This window comes from Corvus brachyrhynchos, unplaced genomic scaffold (assembly GCF_000691975.1).
Source record: "Corvus brachyrhynchos isolate BGI_N302 unplaced genomic scaffold, ASM69197v1 scaffold12, whole genome shotgun sequence".
Lineage (NCBI taxonomy): Eukaryota > Metazoa > Chordata > Aves > Passeriformes > Corvidae > Corvus > Corvus brachyrhynchos.
Window position 1 is genome coordinate 1,653,841 of NW_008237885.1, and position 26,411 is coordinate 1,680,251.

The following is a 26,411-nucleotide window of genomic DNA, read 5'->3' on the forward strand; positions in this document are numbered from 1 at the left end:
AGGAAGAGAGAAGCTCCCTTGATTTAGGTTTTCCTCTCTCTACATGACTGTGGCAGCTCTTGTCTCTCTGGCTATGAGAAGGAAGTTGTTCAAGTCACATCTCACACGTATGCTTTTATTGGGGCAAATCTGGATCAGTTCTTTCACAGAGCTTACTCATTCAAGAGTGGTTTCAGACTCCCAGATCTCACCTATTTGCTCTGCCTTGTCCTGTGACAGCAGTGGGACAGCTTGCCTGATATTTCTGTGACACCTGGCTACATGCACCCAAGTTAATTCTTAAACTGGGCCCCTCCTTTTATTCTGCCTTACAGATGAGGTCCTTGATTGCATACCTACCAAACTTACACAGGACATTGGTGTTAAAACCCTGAGTAACCTCATAGAAATTGCTCCTGCTTGAAGTGAGGGTTTGCAGCACATTACCTCCAAAGGTTACCTTTGCAGTGTAAATTATTCTATGTTTTTTTATATTGAAGATATTCCTAAGATTTGCATGACAGAAACTGTGGCGTTCTGCTCACACCTTTCCAGTATGGCTCTTCAGTGAGTGTCTACTACACAGTTCTGTACTGTGTGTTGTATTAGAGTTTCCTAACTTGCCTTGGGAATGCTTGGAGTGAGTTTGCTGGTCTTCTGACTGTCTGTGCAAAGGCAACTTTGAAAAAGTGTGCTCATCAATAATTAGTACCTTGAGTGTATTACTCAATCATATCCTCTGTTACTTCTCCATCTTTCCCAGGTTTTATTCAAAAGATGTTTTTAGTCATCTAAGAAATCATTGCAGTGTAGCTTTTCTAGTCATGATTTTCAGTTAGGAGGGTAGGTAGGCAGTCAAAATTTGCAAAATTAGCTGAATTAACAGAGCTCAGTGGTGTCACAGTAGTACAAAACAGTTAGCTTCCAGGTGTGTTACCAGCTTTCTCAAACTTCACAGAATCTCCCTCTGCTACTGTTCCTCCCTGATTGCTCTGTGCATCTCTAACAGATGTAATGTATCATTCAAATGAAAGCTTCGAGCTGTTACTGATGCACAAAATCTCCAAGTGCTATGCTTTTTATATGCTTTGTGTTGTGATTTAATAAAATACAATTATTTATAGTTGATGCTGATTTTTCAGTTTCTTATACATGAGTTTGTTGTTCTGGGTTTGTGAGCAATCATGATTTTTTTGTGATGATTTTAACATGGCTTCTATACTTTTAGCATATAAACATTTACTAGTTTTTTCAATTATGAAGTAGAAAAACTGCCACTGTTTTAATTAATTTTCTGACTTTATACTATCACAATTACTTGTTTTAAAACCAGACCCAGGCCATATCTTTTCAAGGTAGACCATAAATTCCCAACTCTTAAAGAGGATGGCCCAGTGGTTATTCTGTATGCAGAAATGGGTACAAAAGACTTTGTCAAATTCCACAAGATTTTATCTGAGAAGGCACAAAAGGAGGAAATTGTTTATGTTCTCCGGCATTATGTTCAGGTATGCGTTTCAAATCAACATTGTTTCTGTAAACAGTTAGTATTCTGTCTTTGCTTTGCTTGCTTTTTGACAATACACATTTTCTACATTAATTTTTGCATTTGCCTAAATTATGTGCAATACATTTTCTAATGTTAAAACTTTCTAGGTAAATAATTCATCTAATACAAACTGTGAAGGCGGGAAAGCATGATAATGTTACCAATCCTGCATGCAAGCACTGATTGCATCACTGATCTTGAAATACCTCCTTTTTGGTTATATGTCTGGATTTTGTACAGTGTACGAAGATCTTGGTGAATCTTGGTGCAGCAGGCTGAACATAGTAACTAGAATTAGAAAAATGGAAAGTAGAATAGAGAATCAAATTGAGAAATTACCAATTATATTTTTACATATTCTCAATGTAATCTCATATGTTCATTCAGATACAGCAGTGTGGGCTATCACGGCCGGCATCATTGACCAGTTTTAAAATGTTTGTGTTCCATGGTGTGACTATTTGAAACACAGTGTTTCTGAATTCTTTTCTTCACTTACTCTTCTCCCTGAAACAAAACAAGAAAAATACCAGTATATGGAACTATATTTCCCCAGTTTTGATTTTTGGAAGGGTTTTGTGATTTATATTCAAAGTACAGCTCTTAAACAGTGTGACTAATCTGAGAATAATCTGATGGAGTGAGAGGTTGCTGCAATATATGTAGACCAGGCATTTCAGGGAGATGAGATACGTAGTTTGCAGATGACTTCGAGTTGTTTGCTCACAGTAATGAAGTAGAGAATTTGAGGAAACCAGTCTTGAATTCTAAGTTGTATGGGATATAATTTTTATTAAACTTTGTTCTTTTATGCTTTTTTATTTCAGTCAAATGCCTACTTGCATATTAAATGTCTCATTGCTCTGCTTGGCTTATGCATCATGGTCCCTCAAAATGCGTGTTGTCTTCTTGCCTGCACCTTTTCTCTCTTCAGACCTCTCTTCCCTTTTCTTCCTTCCTCACAACCTCCATTTTTGTTCTTTGGTTCCCACTGAGATGGATTTTCCCTCCTTTTTTACATTAAATTCCAGAAGAGGGAGCATTGATAACAGAAGAGGTACGGTCATTCTGCTGTCTCTTTTTTTTTTTTTTGCCAATGTCACTGAGACTACTTATAGAGTGCTCTCTGCTCCCTCTGTCTTGAGATTTGCTAAGAGGATGGACAGAGAAGCCCCCAGCCTTGGGTTTTCACTCATGGGCTGGAGGATTCTCAGTACACAATGATTCTTAGAAATTGCGAGCTAAAGCTTTCAAGAAATTGCTGCTGTGCATGTGCAAATTGCATTTTGGAAAGGGGATTTTCATACATTTGGGGCAAATTAGGGCATGTATACAGAAATAAGTATGCTTTGTGTAATTATACTATTGAATGTCAAATTTCCGCTTCAAAGTTAGAAGTAGTTGTTGTTTGTTTTTAGTAAGTGGCAACCTGTTTTTAGCAGTGATACTTTAATACATTTTCTTAATACTTCTTGCAGAAAGTGATTAATTGTTTTATCAAAACTTTTTTAAAGAATAAGTCTGATGCAAAAAGAGAGAATTTCCTCTTAACATCCTGGAAGTCTGGCAAGATTAAAAAGAAATGAGTAACAGTTTAAAATGTGAGTTGGAAGGCATCAATAATTGTATAGGGTGCTATGAACTCTGGCTGTTCTAGTCCCTCTTCTAGTATTGTGTAAAAGGACTACAATTTTGACCAGCCTTTCTGTGATTTGCAGGAGATAAAGGACATCGGCACATTTTGTTACATGCCTTCTCAGTGGCCTGTCAGTATGCCTTGCACTTTGAATTGAGAGATGAATTTAAGTAATGACTTAAATGTCATAACATTTTAAAGTTACAATATTAGATATTGTTAATCTCCTTTAAATACATTTGTTAAGTTATGTTTTTTCTTCTGTTAAAATAATATCATCAAGCAGAAACCAAATTCCCGGAAAATGTATTTGTCTGGATATGGTGTGGAACTTGCAATAAAGAGTACAGAATATAAAGCAGTAGATGACACACAGATTAAAGGTATGTGGATTTTTTAATTGATTTGATACCTCACTGGAAATGGTATTAAAATGTGTTAAAATCTTTAGCTTGTAGAATCTTCAGTCATTAGTGTTTTGAAGGCTATACTTAATCTGTTTCTACAGAAGGAAATCTCAGGTATTAGGAAATAAGAAAGTAAAATATATGTGAACATTTGTAAAGATCTGTGCTTAGGATACAGTCCACTTTCCTAACCTCTAATTGTTGTTTTCTGTGGGTCTTCAAAACACAACCCAGTCTTCTTCCTTTCAGTAATTTTAAGATTAACCTTTGTACTTCTATTACTTTATGATTGTTGGCATCTCTCATATACTAATAACTACAGTATCTACACATTCGTGTTTCAGAGCTGAGAGGTTTTTTTCTGAATTTCTGTGGAAATCCTTTCACAATCCTCTGTAGGAAAGATGTGATGTACCATAGAATTTGGACTGGTGCATGTTACAATATATTGAAATGAGACATTTACTACAGAAAGTGGTAACTACAGCATGGTGACACAGAGAAATTACTTTGCAGGGACATTTACAAGGTAAAAGGAAAATTAACTCTCTTTGGTAAGACTAAGGTTTAATGACCTTTGAGTCGTGTCAAAATATAGTTTAGTTTTTTTAAAGGGGAAGAAACTGATCCCTGACTTACATCAAATGCCAGCTGGAGATTCAAGTGCTTTAAGGTCATCAGGGTTTTCAGGTGTAAATTTGGTAGTAGTTGACTGATAAGAGTTATACCTTACCACTTAATCAAACTGAGAAATGGCTATTTTGGCAACTGAACTGTTTAACCACATCTATTTAATTTTATAAAAAAATTGTTACCACTCAATGAGTTATATTAAAAAATTAATTTTAATGTTGCAAAGTTCTGTAGAGTAATTAATTCTGATGCCAAAATATGTAAGTATAAATCTAATTAAAACTACATCTGGAAATGACAACTTTGTGATTGTATGCTTCTAGTAACTGTTTTATAATTCGTAAAAACATAATAAAGCAATAACTTTCTTGGCTTATATTGTCCACATGCACTATGTGTTCAGGAGCAAATGAGACAAAAGAAGAGGACGATGAGGAAGAGGAGGAGGAAAGTGATGTCCAAGGATTTCTCTTTGGCAAATTAAAGTGAGTTGATACAAGTTATAATTAATCTTTTACATTTGTTTCTGGAACCTGAACCAGTTGGGTTTTTTTAATAGAAGAATTGAGATTTATGTTGGAAATTACTTTATGTGGTGAAAATTATGTGGTTTTTTTAATGTCTTGTGAACATAAAGATACAATGGTTGTTTATTCTGTTAATTTTAATTTATTGCTTTTAGTTTTCTAATTATCTTAGACTGTATACAGTAAACTTTTTAAATTAAAAATATCTGTCTGGGTAACACTCACAAAAACTTAGAACATTGTGATTTCACATTTGTTAGATAATTAGAATCAAAATGTTGGTTTTCAAAATGCAAGAGTAGCAAAAGAAATCCAAACCCTTGTGCTGTGTCTCCATAAGGTGTTTTTCAGAAGGATATTAATGCATTTCATGGAGTTAAGGAGTGATATTTCTAGGAAGATGGGCTTATTATAGGAACCACCTTATTCTGGAGTTTGTGTTCTCTTCCAGCAGGAGCTCTTTTTTCCAAGCTTCAGTCTGTTAGATGAAATTGAATGTTACCCTATCGAGCGCCCCTTACAGCCCTCTGTTGGTGGATTCATTTTGTGGTTGCAGTCATCCTAAGTGCTTCCCTTTTCCTGTAACAGATCCATACAGTGAATCATAAATTTTTTACTTCAGCAGAAAACCCTTGAGTCTGTGGGTCTTCTCTAGATATCATTCTCTCTCTTTAAAACAAAAAAATAAACTTGTTTGTAGATACTGTCACTTAACTTTAAGTCTCAAAGTTCAGAGCTGCTAATTCTGTCTGAACTCTTGAGAGCCCATCCCCTTCCTGCCTTTTTGTTCTCAAACACACTGAGGTAGAAGTACACCCAGATCTTGAGGCTTCCCTGTTGTTTCACCTATGTGTTTGAGACCTTGCACACCAGATAATCCCAGTTGCTTATGCCATATCTTTATCTGAGCTTTATTCTTCTTGTATTCTGCTAGGTTTAGCTATACTTAGTCTCTTGATTCACCACTGTGACTGATTTGTGAAGCTGTCAGATAATTATTCAGACTTTTTGACGTTGTTTCTGCATTCATTGGCTTTTTCTCTTCTCCTTTTCATACAGGAGGCAAAATAGATGTTTCAGTAGTCTGCAAATTGTCCCTCTGTTACAGCCATGTCAAAAGTTTTACTTTTCTCATCTGTGAAATAGTTAGAAATGTAAGCAGAAGACATAAAATGTTTAGAAATCTAATGAAGATTTTTTTTTTCAAGGATATCTTGTAGCAGGCTGAAGTATTTGCCCTCAAAACTTCTTCACCTACCTGTTATGTTTTCAAAACAAATAGCTAAGCTTTTGTGTACCATGTTCTTCACGTCTGACTGGTGATTTGTGTGCTCAGTAGATTGATTTTTGTCAGAGGTATCAATTTATAAAACTTGTTCTCAACATTGTCTTGCCTATGGTTTTTGTAGTTAATGCTACAAAGAGTGTGTTCAGTTACAGTCAATATATAGCACAGTTGATACACAGGTATACATCATCCTATGGTAAACAAACTAAAAAGTTACCTGTATGGTGTGTTAATACTGCCTAATCTTTGAGTTCATTTATTCCATATAAATTTATAAATTTTGAGACAGATCCCTACGAAATAATTTAACTCCTGGTATTTAGTAAGAATTTCCTTGCAGGGAGGGTTGTCAAGGATTGAGGCAGGCTGCTCGGGAAAGGGGCTGAGTTGCCATCCCTGGGTAGATGTGGCACTTAGAGATGTGGTTTAGTGGTGGACTTCACACTGCTGGGCTAATGGTTGACTTAAGGACCTTAAAGATCCTTTCTAACCTAAATGATTCTATGATTCTATTTAACTGGGGTTTAGCCCTCAGAAATCATCTTCTCACCCCAAATCCATATTTTTGTTTCAAGAATGAGTTAAAACTTTCATTTTTGGTTGTTATCCTAAGAATACAGTATTAGCTGTGAGCAGTAGTGTGGATGAAATAAGATATTGATGGACATAACTGATTCTTTTTTGAAATAAAATGTTTTATTGTAGACAGATGCACCCTGATCTGAAAAATAATCTGATAGAGTTTAAAAAGCATCTAATTGAGACTACTAACAACATGGAACCACTGAAGGTTTGGGAGTTACAGGGTATGTATTGCATTTTTAATTTTAATTAACACAATACTCTGTTTAATAGTCCTTTGTTATTTTAATGTATTGACATTATGATAAAAGCTTCTTTTAAAAAGAGGCATCATTTCATAAAAAGGCTGCAATACCTCAAGTATTTTAAAGGCATGTGCTGATACCTTGTATTGTATGCTAGAAATGAAAGGAACATTGAAGTAATTTTATAAGATGGAGAGATATATTGCCTGCTTTTTTGCCTGATGTGTCATCTCAGGTATAAAAACTTGGTTTTGATGGTTTTTTTAGAGGTCAGGCAAAAGATACCATTTTGACATAACTATTGGGTTGGAATGAAATACATGTTAGGACAGCTTGTTTTCTTTAATTTGTAAATTCTGTCAATGTACTGGAGTTCACACTGATGCATTTTTTTTTATATAATATCAAGTAAAAGAACATGCTTTTAAAAGCTTTCCTGTAGAAAAGGAAAACAAATATGTCAATTGTGGAAAAGCTTTTGTGCTGATGACTTGCAGGACATTCTGTAGCTTGAATGAAACTCTAAATCGCTCTTAAAATATAAATCTCTCATAAAATGTCACGACAGTTAAGTTTACACAACTAAATTTTCCCCCTTACATTCTTCAGTTTTAGAGAACAACCTGATCAAAGTAAGTTTGCCTATATATTAGAGCAGTGATGGAGACTGAGCAATCTGAGCTTCAGTTTCTTTTGGGACACTGATGTTACAGAGTCTGCTAGCAATGTCCAGTCTGATACTAGCTATGTGGGATAATTGTAGTTCACTTGCAGTCTTTTATCAATGAAGTTCACCTGCAGGATTTGTGTTTGTCCGAAATTAAAAACAATTGAAAAACAGTGCTTTAAAGTTCTGCTGAGAAATCTACTTTGCAAATAAAAAGAAAATAGTGGGTTTGACTATTTTTCTTTTGGTGTGATTGAATACCACTTGGCTGATACTAAAGCAGAAGCAGCCATGAAACTTCAGTCCTTTAATGTCTCCCTTCAAAAGCCAGTACAAGGTCTCTGTTTAGTGGTGGTCTTTTCTGTGGTGTTATGGCTATATATATAAAAGGAAACTGGTGCTGCTCCCCAAGAAACCAGTTCTTAGCATTGAAAGTAATTAAGCGTAGGGATGCTGATAATTTATGTTAGGACGACTTGTAGTGGCTTATGGTTCAGGATCTTCAGTCTTCAGCCCCCACATTTTTTGGTGCAGTTGTTTTGATACCCTTACTGCTGACATGACAGGGTGCTTTCTCTAGTTCATTCTTAATGACTAATTATAGTGGCTGAATTAATGGCACAGCTTCTCTCTGATTTCCTTTAATTAGCTTCAAAGTAAAAATCTAACTAAATTTAAGCAAAACTACTTCAGCTATAGGGCATACTTCTATTTATAAATGAACCTAAACACCATTCAAGAGCTGTCTTTCAAGAGCTTTTATGTTTTAGGTAAGTAATTAGTAAGTACTTTTTTTCCTCAAGGTGCCTTACACTGTGCTCTCAGCTGTGTTAGGGTGCTGCAGGGGGAGGTCTGTAAGTGACAGTCCTGACCAGAGATAACCAAGGTAAAAAGATGTCAGTTGGCCTCAGTGGTATTTGAGTATTTTTATCCTAGCTGTTCAGCGTAAAATGGAAACAATTTATGAAGGCTTTTAAGTGTATGACCCAAGTTCACAGCTTCCTCACTCTCTGTAGTAACGGCAGCAACTGGGTGTTGTTGCTTCAACTGATCACAACTTATGTGCCTGTTGAAACCTACTTTTAAGAGTTATTTCTTTTTATACTTCTTGTTAAAAGTATTAAGAAATACAAGTTAACATTCCACCTCTCACTCACCTGTTTTTTTCAGCCAAGGAGTACCTTATCAGGCTGAACTATGAATGTCTTATCCACTTTGATTCAGCCTTCTTTTTATCTTTTTAATTCGTTACTGCTTCAAGAAGATGTTGCAAGGTTTTACTAGGCAGCATTCTCTATGAATTTCTGCCCAGCACTTCTTACTATATGCAGCATCAGCTTTCCTCAAACTGAATAACCTGAGGCTTTCAATTTTTGCTTAAACGTCTTAACTAGAAAATTATGAGGAAAAACCATCATTGCCTGAGTTAGTTAGCAGATCTATACAAGGTATATGGAGGCATCTAGTATATTACTGCCTGTCTTGGCCAGTACCCCATGGGTACCAAAATTGGATTTGTCCTAGTCTTACATGTCAAAATTTGTCACGCTCAAGTTAGGCTCCAGAGATAGCTAACTGAATTCCATCATTGTTTTTTCAGTGGATAGACAAATTAATTTTAAGCTGTCCCATTATCTAAAAATCTACTTTGTTTTGAAAATGAGATACCTTTAAAAATTGTGCTAGGTGTTTAGGAGAATTGGAATTTGACAGTAGTTTGACTTTTCATTCACAAGTCTCCATTTGCTCTGTGAAATTGCTGCTCCTTTTGAAAATTGTACAATTCACATACTCAGCACAGCCTTCTACATTAAATATATCTGCTATCTGAAAAACTTGTGAAGTCCTGGGTCTGGAAAGGTCTTGCTCTTTCCTGCAGTTATGGGTGTCTGTGGATTGGTGTGTATCTAGGCTTGAGTGTGGTACTACCCTTTTGATGATGGCATAATACTTTGTGATGAATGGTCTGGGTTTTTTCAGTGTGTTTCTGTAAATTTCAAAATTACATATACAATGTGTATGTTCAAGAAATTCAAGCAGAATTCTGTAGAAAAGCCTGAAATTAGTATTTCCAACTTTCATGTGATCAGCTTTTCAGTCTTAATAATGTCACTTCATAATTGTTGAATCAATAATTGAAACATAAAATATGTTAATAGTGAGAATGTGTATATGGATATGGAACACTTTCCTGATTGTAGGCAGTTATGATTGAGTGATACTTCCAGTGGTTTTTTTTTTAATTTATTTTTCTCCCCCCACTCTAGATCTCAGTTTTCAAGCAGCTACTCGAATTATGTCTACCCCTGTTTATGATGCCTTAAAGGTAATGAAAGACATTGCTCAGAACTTCCCAATAAGAGCCAGGTATGATACTTAAGCTTTCTTTTTTCCCAAATGCTATTTTTCTGTTTGCATTTGACTGTAATGACAGTAATACAGGTTTATATCCAAATCCTGCTGTCAGATGTTCATGTCTGACAGCTTGCTAGATAGATTCCAGGCAATGTCATTGAGTAGAAGATAACTCCAGGGAGAGCTTGTGATCAGTCTCTTAAATGTTTCCTGTCTGATGAAGGAGATGCCATGAAAACATGCTAATCCTTCAGGCACTTAGTCCTCATGGATTTTACTGGACTGATATTTTCCCAGGTGAAAACTTTTGTTGAATTAGTAGCAGAACTAGTCACAGTGGGAATGAGGCAAAATACTATTAATAAATTCCGTGGGGATCCACAGACATTAAGCACAGCATTGCTGTTGAGCTTGGCTATTGTATATTAGTGTTCTTACTGGGGAAGATCTGTCTTCCATAACAGATTACTTAATAAAAAATCAAGATAAATATTAAATAAATGGACATGTCTTGATTTTAGCTGTCCTAACATATGAAAAACTTCTTCCTGTAAGCCAGTAGTATTAAAATTGAGAAATGCTTTTCTTCATACTTAGTAAGTTCTTCATGTAATCCTATCAGCAATATTTGCTTGAATTACTGAATTAAATGTGATGCTAAATAAGGTTCTTAACTCAGCGTGCTTTCACATTTTGCTACTCTTGTTTAATTATCACAGTATTTCATTGTCACCCCTGATTGTCTATTAGAGAAAATCTACACCATAATGGAAAAACTACCATTGTAACATCTTGTGTCAAGGAAGCAAAATGCCTTTTAAAATGGCTGAAGCATGATTATTATGAAATACTATGGTGTAAGTTTACACTTAGATTAGCAGTCAGAAAATTCAGCTTTCCAGTAGGAGATAGTGGAAGTGTACGTAATGTTGAACTTCAAGTCCAGTTCTGGTCTTTAAAGGACAGAAAAAAGTCATTTTGGAGTGTACCAAGTGACATTTAAATCATTGATTTTAAAAGTCATTAAATTGTTACATTCTACTCCAACTCCTGTTGTGCATTTGTGGCATTAGAGAGTTCAATTTACCTACTCTTCAAATATTTTATAGGTAAAAGTATAAGAAGACTTTAAAATTATTAAAAGGGGAATCACTGTTTCTGTCCTGCATGATTTATTTTAGCATGCTAATCTAGCATGTTATTTCTAACATGAGACATTACAAATATATGTAAATAATTTAAATTTAGTAGGTCTGCGTTGACAACTTAAAGGGGCATTGTGTAAAAGTAGGGCACAGAATATATATCATTAATAGTCTAATCATGCTTAACCTGATGAGTCAAAATAGTAGTTTGGAAAAAAAAGCTAGAATAAACAGGAAATGAAGAGATTGCTTAGTCATTTTAGACAAATAGCTGATCATTATAGTGATAGTATTTTTAAACTGTGTAAGTTTCAGACAGTTTATATATGAAAACAACCATTTTTATTATACAAAATTTGGATTAAAAAGGCTGTATACAAATTTTGAACTGTAGTTAGGAAAATAAAGTAAAATACTGTATGTTCCTTAAAAATGGGGTTCCCTTAGGCCATAAAAAAAATTAATATACCATTCCTCTGAAATGTTCTTTCGCTTTTTAATTTGCCACCTGTATTTTTGTGTCTCAGTATTTCCAGTTGAAAAGGTTAGTCTGAGGTAGATTTTTACAAAATGTCATCAGATGTAGACAGTGTACCAACTGATATATGTCATGGCAACATTTTGATAATTCATTTTGTAGGGTATTTTTCATCATTGTTTTGTTGTATACTTGTCATATTATTGCATTCTTAAGGAGCAGGTAATTACTTATTGTAATGCTCTGTTACTTGCTATTTATTAATCACTCACAAATCTTAACATTATGACCATGTGAAAGGTTTCCTTTTTTCCCCTCAACATTAAGTACTGCACGGTTACATGTTCTTCCAGGTAAGAATAAAGATGAGTAAAATTATATTATAGAGAATATTTCAACCTTAAGGTCATTCAAGAACATTCCTACATGAATGTGCCTTCTTTTCCTACATGAATTCCTTCTTTGTAGAAAGATAAATAGTATCCATTTACTTTCAGTCATTTAGTTAAGAGTCTGTAGCACTTGACAATTGCAAAAACATTCATAAAAACTTTGTGAAGTTCTGAACAAATGACAGAACTCAAAGTGAGCAGATGTCTTTCACGGGTATTCTTAGACTTGTTACCTCAGGTTGGTAGGGTGTCCTTTTCAAGGATCAACCATCACACTTTCTCCATAAAATTATGCTAGAATTCTGCATCAACTCCCATGCATGAACAAGGAGCTATTTAATGATTCCTTGAATTGCTTTCCTATTACTAGAACAGCTATCAGTAAAGCTTACCTTTTCCTGATGGATATTTTACTTCCTTGGTAGTGTTGGACCAGCTTTGTATTTTCCTTTCCATAGTTTTATTATTTTCACATTTATGTTTTATTTTTCTGCTAGCTACTCACAGTAGGAGCCATTTGGAAATATATAAGTTGTCCTTTTTATCTGTGCATTTTTTAATCAACTTTGTGCAGAATGAAGCATTGCTTCTGAGAGTTACAGGCCCTACTATTTGTGTTGAGTTCAGCATGATAAAATTCAGATTTTTTAAAGTATTTTTGGAACTGTTTTTTACTTCAGAGCTCTCTAAAACCAAGCTTGGAAATCATACTGTTTGCTCCTACAGTATGTCTCTTTGGTGACCTGGAAAGCTTCAATAGTTATTTAAAGTAAACTGATTTTATGTCTTATTTCTGCCATATTGTGAGAAATGTGGAGTATACTAGCAAGATCTATTCTAAATCAGTTTCAGGTGAGGACTTGTATTATTAAATGCTTTATTATCCAAAAGCTTGGAACTGGCTTAGCAGCATCATTCTCGGTTTGCTTAGTTAACTTACAGTTTTAAGGTGACTCCAGTTTTTCTTGAAGCCCTACACAAATTCACTAAAACATGTACAGCCCTGTTTTGAAAAAAATGTTCATATAGGCAACTAGAATATTTATTTTGGCATTTATCAGGACAGTCAGATTTAGGTTAATATGTTTTAGGTTTTTTCAAAACATGGAGAGATTAATTTGCCTCTGGAAGTATTTTTTGATAAGCCTCATAATTAAAACTTCACGTGCAATACACTGTGGCAGAGGAAGATGAAATAGTCTTCCAGAACATTCATGAAAGGTAAAAAACACAAATCAGTGTATTATTTTCAAAAGGTGGAATGATTAAGGAAACTAAAACTTTGTCTGTGAATGCTTAACATTTTCAAGGGTCTCAATCCGCAAATCTTTTTTCTTAGTTGCCGCTAATTTTAAAGTGGTCATTCTTTACATGTTTTCCTTGCCTTTGTCCAGAAAAATCCATGGCTCTCCCTGCTGTAAAGTTGAATACCATGGAGATAGTAATATTAACTTAAAATATACAAATAGGGCATGTATTCAGGTAATAATTTAGATGACCAAACAACTTACTTTTCTATAATATATATCCAGAAAAAAACCCAAACCATGAGGAAAGACTGAGAGTGGTAAAAAATATGTTGATGATATTACTGCAAAAAAACCTAGCCTGAATTTGAAACCTGGGTTTACTAGAATAAAACAGCAATTTTTGTTTTGAAAATTCAGTATTTATGATACTGCATTACTCTTCTTTTTAAGACTTAATTACAGCATTCTTCAGTTACAGTGCATTGGATGTTTAATTAAAATACCAATTAGACATAAAATAATGCTTTTTTAAAAATATAGTGGTTGAGTGATACAAATATTTTATTTTAACAGATCACTGACAAGGGTACCTGTAGACAAGAAAATGAAAAATGAAATAGAAGAAAATCAGAAGGTTTGTTTTTATTTCTTCAGGTGGACATTTGAACTACTATTGTACTGCTCCTTTTGGAAATTTTTTTTTAGTGTAGCAACTTTCACATTTTTTGTTAGAGAAAAACAGCTAATTGATCTAAAAATCTGTTATGAGACAGGTAACATTTAATTATGCAATTCAAGTATTTCACTTTTTGCTATTCGTGAAACTTTTTCCGTTCTCTCTTTTGGTTTTACAAAATTAGGCAAGGCCAAACAATTTTCACAGAGTGTTGAGTTGAGTCACAAATTGAGTGCTGGGAAAGCAAAATAGGTTATTATTTACATTTTTTATAGCTTTGCTGTTGAATCTTGGCCCGCTGCTTGTATTATGGTCAGCACATGCCAACTTTGAGCTTTCCATACTCTCAGAATCACACATGCAAGTATTCTGTAAGGTGTTTTGAACATCATCTGTGGTAGATGGTGGTTTTGTTTTCATCCTTGATTCACTTCATCTTTTGTTCCTTGTACCACATGAGGAGTCCTTGTTCCTGTGATTTTGATTGCACTGACATTTGTTCTGAGACACCATTTAATATTTGTAGAATTCATGGTGTCTGTCTGTTCAGTTTGGATTTTTTCTTTCAAGTTGAGTGTTGCAGTTAAATGTTAGGCACCGTGCTTGTAGGACTGATCATGTGAAATGACATCCATAGCACTGTCCTTAGCCTTGATCTTCAGAATATGTATTTTCATACGGTGTTAAGACTGACCAGCCACTGTAGTGAAAGGGGTTTATACCTTACTTATGTCACTCCTGTACTTTTGCAACATTTCCATGTATTGTTTTGCTTTGTATCCCTTTAGGCCTTTTCCTCTTGCCTTGCCAAGGCTGGTATCTCCAGGGGAATACCTTTTCCAGTTTCTTTCCAAAACAGTGGAAGTGAACAATGTCCCTCTTGCAGTGGTGAAGCCTTCTCATAAAGAGCTTGTAATCTCTATGGTAGCAAAAATACCACATAAATGGTTTGAAATTCTAGGCTATGCAAAACTTATATAAGGCTTTCCAGTCTTGAGGATTTCTTGCCCAAATAGTGACAGGCTCGAGTGTTAAATCTTTGTAAATGGTTATGCAAACAATTGTGTAGGCCTTTTTTTGCGCATAGGTGGGGCTGGTATATTGATAAGACATTTCATATATTTCAGCAGTTCATCTCCTTGAGCTGTTCAGCTTTCCTGTGTGCAGTGTGCATGTTTGGTCCTTGGGTTTTCACAAAGATCTTAGAGTTGGCTCAACATTATGGAGGCCTCTTGTTTCTTGCAGTAGTGACAAGTCCTGTAGTTTTTGCTGAAGAGAGGAAATCAGTGTGGATGCTAAAAAGCAGGAGCAGAGGAATTTTCCAGCTGCTGAAGCATTTTGTGAAGTGTTCCTTTCTCATGCTTTAGCTGAGAAACAGTGAAATGATTTTGTAAACTAACTCTCTATCTTGCCCCTGCACGGTTTTGTTATGGCTCACTAGAGAAAATATTTTGAATGGGTGTTGGAGAACCTCAGCCAATCCCTCTAGGGGGTGGCTGAACAAGTGACCAGTCATACCATGCTCTCTTAGGTACAAAGGTATATATTTAATAAAATAGTTCTATTTTTCTCCTTGAACTTATGTCGTGATTCTGGCCATTTCTTGGTACAACAGCGACACATCAGTCTCTGCACTTCATTGCTTTCTCTACATAACCAAGATACACTTTTTCCTATGACTCTTTATTGTTAGGATTATAGTCAGGATAAAGCAAAATACATCCCAGATGATAATAGTTGCTCCAGAGTATGAATGTTGATATCAGGACTTTTCCTGTTTCTTGATGAAGTCTTTACAATGACTTTCTTTAATTGCAGCTCTGTTAACACAAAAGTCAGAACTAACTGCTCAGTCAAAAACTACACTCCTCCACTACAAAATGCAAAAAAAAAAAAAAAAAGGTCTGTCAGGAATTAAACTGTCAATTGCTAAATATAGGGATTGGGAGAAGTAACTTAAAATTTGGATTGAAATGAAGTAGTATGCACTTAGGCAAATCTGTTTATATGTAAGCAGTTATGACAATGAAGATTTGGCTAATGGATGTAAACAATTTGGCTCAGTCAATGTCTTGTTGGGTTTTTTTATGGGGCAAAATTGAGTTGCCTAAACTGGAATTTCTGATGTCATTTGAGATGCTACAAGCCATCTGAGATAGGCACCCAGGTCTGGCAGATGCATCCACAGGGACATCCATCCCCTTCTGCCTCACCTGTATATTCCAGTCCAAGATACTGTATCTGAAACAAATTACAAAGGATATCTGGGGGGGTTGGTTGGCTGAATCACTCTTATGATTCCATTAATGTATTAACTACATTAAGAGGATTTTATGCACGTATCACTCTAAGTTTTAATTTCATGCGAGGTCACATCCTTCCTGTAGTCTAAAGGCCTTTAGACAGCTAAAAGCTAAATTTTGTTGAATAAAAGTGAGGAAGCTTCCTGAACACTGCTGCTTGAGCACAATAAATTGTCATGTGCATTCTTGAACTGCAGTACATCCATCTAGCAGCAGGAGAGATATGATCCCATGCTGTGTGTAACTGGATGATTCCCTCTCAATATAATGAAAGTTGAATAGGAAATGCAACGAGAGGAAATAAAGTTATTAAAAGTTGAAAGATGTGATGATTTAAGTGTAATGAGTTGATACCTAACCAAGAAATAGACAAGCAACAGCTATAGATAAAAGGAAAAAATGAAATCTCATTAAACAGAACTCACAACTTGCAGTGCAATAATCTGCTGGCAGTTTAGCAAGAAGATACTACATGACTATTATCAGCCTTCAATTCTAGTGTTGGATGCCTAAATATTCCTTCCGTCAACATTTTTATGACAAAGTGGATGCACTTCTAAACAATCAAGTATCTAGCATCAAGCTGTATTAATCTCACCTCTGATTTATCAATGTCTGTAAGTATCTGAAGAGAGGGTGTCAAGAAGATGGAGCCAGGCTCTTTTCTGTGGTGCTGAGCAATAGGACAAGAGGTAATGGGGCAGAAACTGATGGATGGGGAAGTTCCACCTGAGCATGAGTCAGAACTTCTTTACTGTGCAAGTGACTGAGCACTGGAACAGACTGACCAGAGAGGCTGTGGTGTCTCCCTCATTGGAGATATTCAAGAATGCAATTCTGAACACAATCCTGTGCGATGTGCTTTAGGAAGACCTTGTCTGGGGAGGGAGATTGGACCAGATGACCCACTGTGATCCCTTCCAACCTTAACCATTCTACAATTCAGCTCGGTTCTTTTCCTATTTACATTTCCTACTTACATTTAACTGTGTGAACATAACCACACTGCTTTAAAGAAATAATACTGTTTTCAATGTTTTCTCATTTTTGCTCTCATTTGTCTAGTGATAGGTTTATAACAGGAGTGATATACTCAGCCTGAGTTGCTTGCTGTAGGCATGCTTTTCTTAAAGTACATTTTTAGTTCACACTTACTTTGTTTAGCAAGTGGGAGCTAAATTGGAAAAAAAATACATCTTTCTCAGTTTGGTTTTTTTGTGTATTTTTTGTGCTTTCCATTTCTCTGTTGGGAATTAAGGCAGATCTGGAAATCTGATTGCTCCTCCTGGCATGAGTTAGGATACACTACTGTTGTTGCTCTTGTCACTTACCCCTTGCTACAATATAGTTTTTTGCCTCAGAACCCCCTGAAGGAAAATGATAAGATGTGCTTTACTCCCTAAATACTTCCTTCCTCTTGTATTTGTTTATTGTGGATCTTTTTTCTTCTTTGCCGAGCCAAGATGTGCTATGCTGTCCCTTTCTCATCTGTGTTTTTTCCATGGTCCCTTTGTTAGACAAGTTTTTAAGTTTCTAGTCTGTTTTTCCTAATTCCCTGGAACAATTCAACTACGCATTTTTCAGAATTGAGAGATGTTAACTTATTGAGAAAGCTGGTTTCAAGTGGAGGTCTGAGGGACATATGTAAGATCTCCCTTTGCTGAATGGATATATAGGAATAATTTTTCAAAAACTTACAAGCTGTATTTCTGTATGTGGTTGTGTGTGTTTTCACTTTCTGTTGGCAAACACAGAGAATGTGTCTCTTTCTCTGCCTCATACAGGTAGGTTATTTTCATTTGTATGTGTACATCTGAAGTGTATTAAATAGCACTTATAAAAGATGTAGTCAGGATTTTTTCCAACACTCAGATAAAGGAAGAAATTGTGTGGAAGAGATTTAATGTGTATATTTTGAAGTATTACTTAAGGGTGTTTATATGTGTTAGTGTAGACATACACCTAAATAAGTAAGCAGTGCTTTTTACTTTTTAGCATTTTCATGAAACACTTGGAATTCAACCTGGAGAAGCACGTTTATTTCTAAATGGCCTTCATATTGACCTGGATTTTCATGATCCCTTTAGGTAAGGTCACAGAATTACTAATACTGGAGAGTTGTATTCATGGTCCTAGTCTCATCTGTTAAATTTTAGGGACAAGGAAGTGTTCCAGTAGGAGGAATACTGATTTACAGTTGTTTTGCTTTGAGTATGGTCGTTGTATAAGTAGTTGAGAATAGCCTTTTCTCTTGGAATATGTTTTCTAATTTGCTTATAATTTTACAACTCACCATGTAAAATTAATTTGGAAATGGAAGGAATCTAATGTGTGCTTGTCAAAAGGTGTGAAAAGCACTTTACAAATAAGAAAGTTAATGCTTTCATATTCCTATTACTTAAAAATCAGGAAAATACAGACATGAAGGCAGTCACAAAATCTTGCCAGCTGTATTCTGCTGTGGAGTACTTCAGGGTTTTTTTCATTCTCAAATTTGAACTTTCAGGTTGCAGCAGATGTTCCAGAGTCCCCTTGGGTCTTCTGGGAGGTTTTAGGGTGTGGCTGGGTGTTTCCTCCATGCTGTTTCCTGAGTTCTGCCATGATACAGGCTTAGAGTTCATCTGTATCTCCATCACTTGCTGCTTGCGTCTCAACTCGCATTCAAAGCTGCTTCTTAGGATACCCCAGCTTGGATTTCTGCCTCAGGCAGGACAGTGCAGCAAGAAACCTTTCACTCTGCTGTCCTGCCACTTCTTACTAAAGATGGATAAAATTGCTTCATGTAGAATAGATCTGAATGAATAAAAGAATTGTATAATCTATTGTAATTATGTTTTGAAATGAGTTGGAGACGTACACTTACAGGGTTATTAACTGATACGGTTCTAAATTTAGGCTGTGGGAGAATATAAGGGGAAAAATATGTCTAAGACTATTGACATGAAGATTGTTTTCAGTTTTAAAAATTATTTTTATGTCATGAAAAGAGTTCTGTGTAGACATTATGTATTTTATCTTCCTGAAAAAGTATCTTAGAGACTCTTAAACTGGAAGGAAAAGTGATGCATGGCCTTCATGAACTTGGCATCAAAGGGGAGATACTGAGTAAATTTATGAGGTTGCATATACATCCTACAGATAATAATTACGCGCTAGATATTCGTCACTCTTCAATAATAGTAAGTAATTAAACATTTATTTAGAGATTACATCTTTGATAATTCTCTGTATGAGACAATTTATATTTTTTTGTACTGCAATTGAAATACTAAGCATAAGGCCATATATCAATTAGCAGTTTAAAATATTTTCGAGGGTAATATCCCTTCAATATTTTTAATGAGTAATTTTCTCTAGTTCATACCTTATTAAAATTTTAAGATCTAGGATGTTAAAAAGAAAAGAAAAATGTATCTAGAGTAGTTGCACACTCCAAACTATAGAATTTGTCTTTTAATGTAGCTACATAGTACTACATAATATCTCAAATTATGCAAGACTTCTAAGTGTACTTCACAAGTATGATAAGTGAATTGTGGGCCACTTAAATATTATTTCTAACTGTTCAATGACTGTGACTTTTACCCTTCTTCAAAATTTACACAGGTTTCATTACAAAGGTTATATGCCAGGGGAAAAGGCACTAAAACATTATTTTTTGCGCCGGAAAGAGCCACATTTCACTCTTCTGTTTGCCACGGCTTGCACAGAAAGGACTAGAGGAACAAATCAGCCACGTGTGAATTGGCTGTTTTGATCTATCTGAAGTGCTGTTGCTGCAGGTTGCAGATAAATACCGTATTTGGATTGCAAGATGGTTATGCTGTGTTACACACATCTGTGTGATACATTGTTATGATGTTTACATTGTGAAAGTAATTTCCACACTTGAAAAAAAATGGTTTTATTCACATCCTTATACACAGTACAAATGGTCCATTTTCCTTTTCCATTCAGTATTAGTGTTATTGTGTACTGCAGATAAAAAACAGTTCGATTAAAAAGAAAAAAAAAAGATAAAATTTAGAATCTATTTTCTGTTATTATTTAACAAAAAAAAGGGAGACATTTTATGATATTATTATGCCCACATATTTTTCTCAGTGTTTGATACGTGTTTTCTAAATGGCTGCCTTTTTTGTTTTAGTGGATTAATAATATAGAGCAAGATCACAGCTATAGCACATGGCCTGCAAGCTATCAGGAACTGCTAAAACCCGCATTTCCTGGATTTTTACAGGAGATTAGACGCAATTTATATAATTTGGTAAGTTTGGAGAACTTAATTTTTTTGCATAGAGTATATATTAGTATGTGGGCAGATAGTTTATTAAAAAATACACATGCTGAATTTATTATTAAGGTAAGTTTTCTATGTGGATCTGTTAACAGTAGTGAATATGCTTTATCTAGTCAGTCATATGTGGCTATTAGTTTGATTCGCAGATGGATTTGGGCACAGTCAAGAGTTTTTTGTTCCTTTCCATACTACGCATAGAAATTTCACTACTATCAAAGAATGAGGGAAGGTGGTGATAGCTGTCCATGGTTTAGAGATGGTGAACTGAGGTATAAAAATATTTAAGTTATAAAGCATACTAATTATGAATGTCTTGTAGCTTAATTTTTCTTCTGCAAATAGGAGTCTGCATTAGCTAGTAAGCTAAGGAAGCAGCTATTGCTGACTTAAATTAAAATTAAATTAAAATTACGATCTTCTGAACCATAGAATCATAAAATGGTTTGGGTTGTAAAGGACTATTAAAAGTTGTCTAGTCCAGCCCTCCTACAAAGACCAGGGACTGAAACTTCATCCATCCTATCCTTTAACAATTTAAATGGTGGTCCATCCACAGCTTCTCTGGGCAGCCAGTTCCCCTGTGATACCTTTGGTGTCTCACCACCCTCATTTCTTCACATTCAGTCTAAATCTGCCCTCTTTGAGTTTAAAACTGCTACCTCTTGTTCTGTCACTACAGTCTCTACAACTGGTAAAAAACCTCTCTCCTTTTTGTAAGTCTCCCTATATTCATAGGAGAGATGCTCCAGCCCTCTGTTTTTGTGGCCTTCCTTTGGACCCAGTCGAGGTCCGTGTCTTTCCTGTGCTGAGAACCCCAGAGCTGGATGCAGCACTCCACATGGGGTTTCCCACCATGAGGTGTCTACCATGGCACAGGGACGGAATCCCCTCCCTCACCTTGCTGGCCATGCTGCTTTGTATGCAGCCCAGGGTATGTTTGGTTTCTGGGCTGTGAGTGTACATTGCCAGCTCATGTTCAGCCTCTCATCCACCAGCACCCCCCAAATCCTTCTGGTACGGCTGCTCTCAATCTGTTCATCCCTCAGCCTGTATTGATAAACTGGGAGTTGCCCCAGCCTGGATGCAGCACTTTGCACTTGGCCTTGTTGAAACTCGTGAGGTTCCCATGGACCCACTTCTTGAGCCTATCCAGGTCCCTCTGGATGGCTTCCCATCCTTCAGGTGTGTCAGCTGCACCACTCAGCTTGGTGTTCCCTGCAAAGCTGCTGAGGGTGCACTTGATCCCTTTGTCTTTGATGTAGTTGGTTGCAGTGATGCGAAGTTTGTGTATAAACGACAATGAAAATACAAGCAGTAGGTAATAAAAAAAGTATGTTTATAATGAAGCATAAGATGTGTCGTCTGAAGTAGATTGTATTACATATTCACAGTTAAATACAAAAGCTATATTGTAGGAATCTACAACACACCATTTAACTATAATCTGGAGTGTTCAAAATTTTAAAAGTTATTCTGCTTCATTTTAGATACTCTAGCAAATATGATAAATTGTAAGGGGAGTTTGCAGTACAAAGTTGAATATATGAGGCACAGATGTCACAATTAAATCTACATAAGAATAATTCGCCTATGCAAACACATCCCAGCTTTAGATTCTATGTATGCCTGAAAGATATGATTTTATACTTCAAGCTACACCAAGTGAAAGAGTGACTACAAAGATATGTGAGACAGGAAGGAAGAATTCTTTCCCAAAGTTCCACTCTACTTAAAGTTTTTAGCCAAAATATTCTGTGTATTTGTTTTTGTTTGGTTTTCACAACAGAAGAGAGTTTGTTAGAAGAAGTAACAGAAATATCGGTATTATATCTTTCTAAAATAAATATGGAGTTTCTTAATAAAAATTAAGTAATGGCGCAGAGCCTTTCAAAGGAGAAAAGAGGGATCACTTGGTTTGAAGTTCAGTAAATGGTTAAATCCTATTTTCACCATTTGGTCCAAATTCATTAATTCAGTTGTTATTTTCATTTATACTCTTAATGTTTTCTTACAATGAATGCTCTAAAAATTGAAAACAGCTGGGGCATACAGCTACTTTGGAAATTAATGTTCTTGTTTAGATCTTATGTCTGAAGAAAAAATAAAAACAGACATAAAGAAAAAATATTGGATGCCGGATATATTTTCTCTTCTTAGGTACTTTTTGTTGACCCTGTCCAAGAAGGTACTGGTGATTATATGAAGCTGGCAGAATTGTTCTATCATCATGATGTACCACTGAGGTAAGGAAAAATAAAAGTCTTGGGGAAAAATTTTTAAATAAGGATGCTTTCCTTTTTTCTTCTTCATCTTCCATTGTACTAGGCAAGGATGTGAATTAAAATTAAGGCCAATGCAGCAACATTCTAATAAGGCCCATTGGTTACCCATTTGTGTCAAGCTTACTCAAGTATTAAGTATTCTTAAGCAAACAGATTGCAAGGGATAGCAAAGCTGAATGTGTGTAAAATGAACTGCAAAGGTCTGATAAAAACTTATCTTCTCAAATAGTCCCACTGGGTGCCCTTGTGAAATTCCATTCTAATCAAAATATTCTGTAAGTAAAACATGCTTTCAAGGGATTTTTGGAACTCAGTTCTTTCAATTGTGGTTGCTTTTTCTAATGTTGTTTTGATATACACACTCAAAAGACCAAAGTGAGATTATCCTCATCGAGTTTTGAATTCCTAAAAGTGAGTTGCCTGAGCCTGAACTAGCCATCATTTGAGACATGGACACTTTTGAGGTACAGTCTGGTTGATCTGAGCTACCTAGTTACAAGAAAAAATGAATTGCTCTCAGAAATGCCTGTTTATTTCCACAGTTTATAAGAGAAGGATATCCAAAGTTCAGCAAGATGAATTGCATGTTAAATATTTAAAATCTTCCTGTGAAATGGCATTTTGTGTCCTCAATAAATTACAGCTGTTTCATTTTCCTTTAAAATTTTACTAGTTCTGATCTTCTTTTTTTCCTATTTTTCATCATTCAATTACAAAACCGTAATGGAAGACAGATTGCAGTGTTCTGTGTGTTTCCACAGAAAGGTTTGGGTTGGAAGGGACCATAAAGATAGTATGGCCTAGTCTCAGTCCAGGTTTTTTACATGCAAATGGTATCAAAGCACCACCTCCAATAGGCTTTTTTACCTCTCAAGCCTCGTATTTCTTTGGGATTTCTTTAAATTAATGGAAATTTAGGGATTAGTAGTAGATGTGTTTAAAACTGTTGTGATTGGAAAAAGAATGGCCATGTCAGGGTGGTGGAAGCCCCAAAAGGTTCAAAAGGCAAGAGAAGGGCTAGTAGGAGTGGCACAGATTTATGATGGGACATCGGTACCCCAGCATGTCTTCATGCATCTACTCAAGAAAGCCCTTTCAGAAAAATGAAAGACAGACAATGCCCAGACTAAAACAAAGACTCCAGTCATTAAGAGATGGTGGCAAGAATGTAAAGAATCAAAACCTTCATACAGGTAAGGAGAGAAAGTAGTGTGATTAAACCCTATTGACTCACAGAAGTCTTAATTATTGCCAGGTTTAAAAGGCATATGTAAAGTCAGTACATAGTTGGTAACCTAAGCATACTGTAGAGCTGATGAAGGATGCATGGCTGGTATCCTGTGTCGCCATACACAGTCATGGAAACACCACCCAGGTACAGGGTTTTCCATGCTAGCAGATCACTTGAATGCAAACATTTTGTTCTTCTATATTTGTCATAGAATGTGTGTGAAGCAGATACTGTGTTAAAGTGATCTCTTTTTGTTTGTTTGTAGAATTGGAATTGTTTTCATTTTAAGTACAAAAGAAGAAATTGATGGAAATGAAGATGCTGGAGTAGCTCTTTGGAGAACTTTTAATTACATTGCAGAGGAATCTGACATCTCTCAGGCCTTTATGTCAATAATTAATGTTAGTTCTTGCACAAGAAATCAGCTATTTACTTCTGGTTTATAGTTTATTAAATTTTATATATTTAGGATCTTGCTGTCTTGTGATAGCATGAGATGTGTGCATTTACTTTACGCAGAAGTGAAATGTTAAAAACATATACAGCATTAATATACTATAGAATTATTTGCAGAAATACTTTCCTCTTCCAGAAACCAATTTGCTATTGTAATTTTGCCTATCAACAGGCTTTCTTCAATAATGTAAAAAAGTAGATGCATGCCTTGCAGCTTTCAGTATTTTCTTATGAAAAATTATTCTGTATTATATCTGTTAACATAATGGGCCTGTCTTTGTTTTCTGTGTCTTTTGGAGTTCAGGGATTTTAGTGTCACCTGGGCAGTCCTATAAGCTTTGAAAAACCTTTTCTTTTTGTCCAGTGTAGGCAGTGAAACAGTAAGACACGATTTTTTTTTTGGTCATGGTTGAGCCTGTCCATGGGTGTAGAAAACAAAAATATTCCAAGCTTACAGCTTAATGAGACAGGATGTCTTTGCGAGAGAATGCAGGTTCTCATAAGACAGGAATTTCAGAGATGAGAGATGAATGGAGGAGAAAAAAAGGGAGCCATCTATGTAAAGGCTCTGTGGGTAAAAGTTGTGTCAGAGAATATGGTATTTCTGCATAACAATTTTTCTTCCATTTTTCTGTTTTTATGTTTAGTGCCTAGAAAATGTCATGGTGTCATGGACAAACTTAGAGAGGTTAAGATGAAAGGAATTGAAGTAACTAGGAATACCTTGGAAGAGAAATCCACAAATGTTAGGGAGCTGACATGCATGGGTGATGATTATCCATGACTAGGTCAAAAAATATAATTTACAGTGTGCTTTTTAAGATGTTGTGTTTCTCTCTTTACTTTGTTCCATAATATAAAAAGGAGGGGATGATAAATATAATTGAAAGATAACAAAAATAGAAGCAATAAAATAAAGGTTTGAGATACTCAGAGCTAGAGGAAAATATTGTTCCTCATTTGAAGAGAAATGGATTGAATAATTTTCTCTTCAAATTTTAATTTTATATATGATGACAGTAATAAAATTACTATTCTCTGAAATAAGATAAAGTTGGTAAGGAAAAATTACCACTGTAGACAAAAGTGTTACTGACTAGTTTAGGCTTGGATTAATATGAATTCAGGTAACTACCCATTTTAGGTAGTTTATAAAGAGAATTTAAATTGCTTCTCTAATTAGTAGAGAGGAATAACCTTTCACATTCAGCTCACATAGTTGTATTTCCTTTGCCACTTCAGATTTAGACTAAAGGTAAAATAATAGATCAATCAGAACAGTGCTCTGATAAAAAATTGTGCATATGTTCAATGGTGATAATTACTAAAGCAGTATAAAAACTGCAATATAGCAATAAAAGCTATGTAAAATTATACCAATATAAAATTTGCTAGAGCACTATAAAAAGATTATACTTACTTATTGTTTATTTACTTCTATTTATCAAGTTCTGTTTGACGGCTTACTAAATTTTTTAATTTCTTTCTGCTATAATTTTTACAGATGTACCATGAAGTGAAGGACAGGAATGTTCTGACAGTAGATGATGTGAAAGATGTTCTTAGAAGTGAGTACCCCCGTGCTGATGTTCAGAGTATCCTGGATGTTCATTCTGAATATGATGAAGGGAGGCAGGTATGTTGAGACCTATGTTGAGTATGAAATACTACAGTGTACAACTCAGTGTATTTACTAAGCTGAAGGATTGCTAAGTGTTAGAGCAAGTAAATACAGCATCTTTGAGTCAAACTGTTCTTCAGCCACCATTCAGTCTTTAATGGAAATGTTGTAAAGGTTTCTGCACTACTACTCTCACTATGAAAATTTACTCTTGCCTGCTCCTTCAGGAGCCACAAGTGTTTTTCTAGTAGGCATGTCAAGGGGTCTCCCTCTTGCTGTAGAAATTGTTTACCTATGTCTGGATAAGGAGCTGAAGCCTTTTTTCTAGGTGGATCGTTGTTTTCTTTAACTGTGCTTTCTGCTTATAATTTCCTTTGGGAAAGACAACTATGGATTTTAATTTAAAGGC

At 35.4% G+C, this 26,411-nt stretch overlaps 1 protein-coding gene across 2 annotated transcripts in view; it reads left to right on the forward strand.

The window, feature by feature from the left end:
- The window catches only part of UGGT2 (UDP-glucose glycoprotein glucosyltransferase 2), a 79,879-nt gene that overhangs the window by 14,104 nt on the left and 39,364 nt on the right, over window positions 1-26,411 (forward strand). The window contains exons 1-13 of one of the 2 annotated variants that reach the window (XM_017732631.1): window positions 1,410-1,487; window positions 2,560-2,585; window positions 3,451-3,547; window positions 4,608-4,689; window positions 6,725-6,825; window positions 9,781-9,880; window positions 13,707-13,767; window positions 18,108-18,199; window positions 19,141-19,291; window positions 20,260-20,379; window positions 22,570-22,655; window positions 24,191-24,326; window positions 25,886-26,017. In XM_017732631.1, the coding sequence (XP_017588120.1) occupies window positions 3,469-3,547; window positions 4,608-4,689; window positions 6,725-6,825; window positions 9,781-9,880; window positions 13,707-13,767; window positions 18,108-18,199; window positions 19,141-19,291; window positions 20,260-20,379; window positions 22,570-22,655; window positions 24,191-24,326; window positions 25,886-26,017 (1,140 nt within the window). In that variant the 5' untranslated portion in view covers window positions 1,410-1,487; window positions 2,560-2,585; window positions 3,451-3,468. Of the gene's footprint in view, window positions 1-1,312; window positions 1,488-2,559; window positions 2,586-3,450; window positions 3,548-4,607; window positions 4,690-6,724; window positions 6,826-9,780; window positions 9,881-13,706; window positions 13,768-18,107; window positions 18,200-19,140; window positions 19,292-20,259; window positions 20,380-22,569; window positions 22,656-24,190; window positions 24,327-25,885; window positions 26,018-26,411 lie in introns of those variants that run through there. The other variant, XM_008632420.2, reaches the window with a different exon arrangement.